Source organism: Lycium barbarum, chromosome 6, assembly GCF_019175385.1.
Source record: "Lycium barbarum isolate Lr01 chromosome 6, ASM1917538v2, whole genome shotgun sequence".
NCBI classification, from domain to species: domain Eukaryota; kingdom Viridiplantae; phylum Streptophyta; class Magnoliopsida; order Solanales; family Solanaceae; genus Lycium; species Lycium barbarum.
In genome coordinates this window covers 125,565,990-125,570,222 of record NC_083342.1, presented here as the reverse complement: position 1 = coordinate 125,570,222, position 4,233 = coordinate 125,565,990, and the positions used below count along the sequence as shown (strand labels likewise).

The 4,233-nt window shown below is 31.2% G+C and overlaps 1 protein-coding gene across 1 annotated transcript; it reads right to left on the bottom strand.

The window, feature by feature from the left end:
- Positions 1 to 1,702: 1,702 nt before the first annotated feature.
- Positions 1,703 to 3,959, bottom strand: LOC132600136 (WEB family protein At3g51220). Its single transcript, XM_060313243.1, has 2 exons — positions 3,328 to 3,959; positions 1,703 to 2,211 (listed from the first exon to the last, which is right to left on the bottom strand). The coding sequence occupies exons 1-2, from the start codon at positions 3,785 to 3,787 to the stop codon at positions 1,925 to 1,927; spliced, it is 747 nt and encodes a 248-aa protein (XP_060169226.1). The 5' UTR covers positions 3,788 to 3,959; the 3' UTR covers positions 1,703 to 1,924.
- Between the last annotated feature and the right edge of the window lie 274 nt (positions 3,960 to 4,233).

Genomic DNA, 4,233 nt, shown 5'->3' with positions numbered 1-4,233 from the left:
GCATTAGTAATTATCTTGATCACACACTAATCCTTTTCTTTTCATTTTATGCATGATCATTGCACACGAGTCCGAGGGACTCGTTCTTCTTCCGCATTCGGTGTTGGGCTAAAAGCCCAACGAGATCTTCTCTCGGTCCATCCTTGTCCACAGCAAAAAATGGAAAATACAAAATTCTGGGCCAAAGCCCAATAGACAAAAACAGCCGAAGCAGTCAATATAAAGAATTTGCTGGGTCGAAGCCCAACATCAAATAGGTCCGGCAGTTCCCAAAGGGGCTGGCCCATTCGATATTTATTTACCCCTTTTATTTTATTTTGTGCATTTAACTTGTATTATGCAACTAACCCTTTATCTTGCTTTATTTTCTTAAATTAGATGAACCTTAGCAAACTAGTGGGGTTTAGTTTAGTAATGGGTAGTTGAACTGATAATTATAATGCCATAGGTTTCACTCTCTTTCATTGTTTACATTAAAATTTATAGTATCAACTTCATTAGAATAATTGATTTTCAAAAGAGCATGACTATATATTTTGAGCTAAGGAATCATGATTAAATATTCAACGTGCCAAAATATTAATCCTAGTATAATTTTATAAACATTTTAGATTGATTCGATTTCACACATTTTAGTCTAATATAGCTAAATAAAAATTAATAAAAGAGAAAGAAAGTTATGCCTTTTCATCATAAAAACAGGCTTTTGTACATCACAATATTTGCATAATATATTTTTTCACTTAAAGGTTCATGTTTGATAAATCTTCTCTTAAAAAGGTATTATTCACGGGTAAATAACTCTATTTTTTTTTTACAGATCTTATTTTGAATAGAATTACTATATTTTCTAAGGCCTCAGCAACATCTTTAAGTTCTATTTAGCTCTTAAAATCCTTTTTTATGCAAATTATTATATTTTCTACAAGTCTTATTTTTCTAAATAGCATTATTATTTTATTCAAAGTTTCAACAACATTTATATGTTTCATTTTAAAATGCATTTTCTTTATGTAAATTACTATATTTCCCTATAAGTTAGTTTAAATGGCATCATCATATTTCCTTTAAAATTTCAGCAATATTTACAAATCATTTTCTTAAAAACTTAAGCATTACCTTTAACCTTCGTTAATTAACCTAAGTTTGGCCGGACAACCGTAGTTAGCGGATTCTAAAGGATGCCTAACCCCTTCCCTTTAGGATAATATAGAGCCCTTACCTAGAATCACACTGGTTAAGCAGACTATTAACGGAAGTTTAGTTTTAACTTTACCTTAGTTAGTATTTAGGTGTCCTAATTCACCTTTAAAATTAATTAGGTGGCGACTCCTTAAAACAAATAAAAATAGGAATCACCAATACGTCGTATCCCTAAATTGACTCCGGTTAAAATGGGGTGTGACATAGGGTTTTTATGTTTATAAAAAAAAAAACGGTAACTTAAGAAATCCAAATTGCATGTCCAAACATGATTTCATCACATAAGATAAAATCATGTCCAAACCGCTCCTTAGCATAAAATTTGTGCGTGTAATTACTTTACAAGTGATGTAATTGTATAAATATTTCACAACATCTGCCAACGCATAAAATTCAAACCTCAATTCAGAAACACATAATATATGGGACAGACAAAATAATACTCCTTCTAAAACAAGGTACATTAACTGTTACATTGAAAAATGAAAACTTTGAGAGGAAAACAAAAAAAAGAATAGACTAGCATCATCAATATACATACACACGAATTACAGAGATCATGGTGTCCCTCACGATATAAACACCCACAAGCTTGAATCTCAACGACAAAATCCAGAAAGAAAAAAGAAAAAAAAAAGAGAAAAAAATTAAGTTACAACAAGCAATGATAGCTAAATGTAATTCTTATTACATTTCTTCTCTTTTTTTTTTTTTTTTCAATTCAAAAGAGATGAGAAGAAGCAAAAAGTGGATTATCAACAGTAGTAGAAGATTTTTTTTTCCTGGAGAACAAGTCTCCCACGAGTGGGATGATGGGCTTCTTCTTCATTGTCTTCTTCTTTTCCTTTTTCTTCCCAAGCAAACCTAGATCTGTCTCTTCAATAGTTAAAATCTCTGATAATGTTGGTGGTGATTCCCATCTCACTTTCATTTCCTTTTTCTTATCACGATTATTATTACCGTAATCTTCATTGTTAATTTTCACTGATTTTGACGCCGCCATTGCACCTGTGTCAGTCGCGGAGGTATGTTATTATTTAGACAATACAATAACAACAACATATATATATACTCAGTGTAACAATATATAAATATATAAATGTGATAAGGCTTCCAATTATAAATAGAGTACATTTGGTACAATGGAAGTTATTTTATACATATATATATATATATATATATATATATATATATATATATATATAGAAAATATTTTCCGAACATAAATATTTGTATAGAATGTCTTCTAGCGTTTGGTTGATGATCAATCAAAATGTTTTATTATATAGTAGAATTCGCAATTAGCCTAGGAGTGTTACGATTTCAGTATTTTTATTGGAGCCCGATTAATTTGAATTCGCACAAAAAAAATTCATATCAAAAGTAAAGTGTTCCTTAATAAAGACAATTTCATATATATCTAGGCTGAGTCAGTTATTAACGAAGGCGATTTGACATGCTTTCTTCTTATATTCTTTTCTACTTTGATTGTTTTAACACTAAACTTTGTTGTTGTAATAATTTCTATGTGTCAACCAAATTTGTTGGAATGAGTAATAGCCTATTTGGCCAAATATTTTTTACAGATTAATAGTGCTATTTTAAATAAAATGAAAAACACTTACTTTAGAAAATGAAGGTATTTGATCAAGTTTTTGATGAATCAATAAATAATGAGTTATAGCATTAGCAAAAGTAGTTTCTCCCAAAAATAAGTGTATTCCATTTTTTTGTTGTCACGTCAAAAATTTCATATTTATCAAACTAAAATTAGTAATAACTTCTTTTTAAATAATTTGACACCTAATTTTTTTTTCTTTATTAGCCTTCCTATATGATTTAGCTAACACAAAATAATATTCTCCCTATACTTTTTCGAAAAACACTTTTAACAAGATATGTATTTGACCAAACACGCTCTCAGTTAAAAGTGAGAACATCTTTTCGGTAACGAAAGACTAAAAAACGACTTTCTCATTAAAAATATTATTTTCTTGAAAAATAATTCTATGGTTACCAAAAGCACTTATGTTTTGAGCCGGTATTTTCAAAAAAGTCATAAACTGATGATTAAGATAAAATCCTAGTATATATTTATATATGCATGAATCGGCCGGCTCTAACCTGCGTGAGCTGCTTCAGCTTGTGCCAATTTGGACATGTTTTTATGAAGCTCCGCGTTTAAAGACGCTAACGCAATTTCAGTCTCCGATTCTCTTGCTTTCATAAGCTTCAATTCCGTCTTGGTTTCTTCCAGCTCACTTTCTAGCTTCTTCAAAGCTTCCACAACTAGAGGATCATTGTTATTCAAATCTTGAGGACTTGGTGATGAAGCAGATTTCCATGACGTTGCACTGGCTACAATTTCTTGAGAATTAGCACTTCTAGGAGAATAATTATAACTATTATTCGATGGACTTTCTTTTGTTGGAAATGTGAAAGGCTTAGGCGAATAGATTTCTTTAACCAAGAATCGCTCACCGAAGATGGCTACAGCTTCTTTGACAGAACGAAAAGGCCGCGAACTATCCACGTTGGAGTGATAATCCATGGGTGGTGGTGATAATTTTGGTGTTATTTCCATGGTGGTGTGATTCTTTTTGAGAGGTGAAAGATGTGGAAAGGAGATGAGACAATATTATGATTAGATCATGATTGCTATAAGGTTGGAGGTTTGATGAGTTTTCTTTGCTTTCACTTCAAATATATTCTGAAGGGATTTTGATATGGGCTCTAGTGCATGGTGGGGGGTCGTAGATATGTATATATGCTAGTAAGTACTCTAATGGCTAGCTGGTGAAAAAATGAATATTAGAGATACTGTCGTTTGAAGGTTAAGTTATAAGGGATTTTGAAGTTGGAATAGAAGTTGACTCCTCAACTACCAAGCAAACGAATAATTTTTTTTGTCTTTTTTGTTTTGTTTTCTCCTCATATTCGGTATATGTATTGGGATCCGACTAATCCGGATTCACACACTATAAGACCCTTTAAAAAGGGAAACGTCCTATGGAAGTTAAATTTTACTCA

Excerpts from the sequence above, each read along its gene's own strand:
- LOC132600136 (XM_060313243.1), bottom strand. The coding sequence starts at position 3,787 with ATGGAAATAACACCAAAATTATCACCACCACCCATGGATTATCACTCC. Across the intron at positions 2,212-3,327 it reads AGCTGAAGCAGCTCACGCAG|GTGCAATGGCGGCGTCAAAA; the intron begins GTTAGAGCCGGC and ends CGACTGACACAG.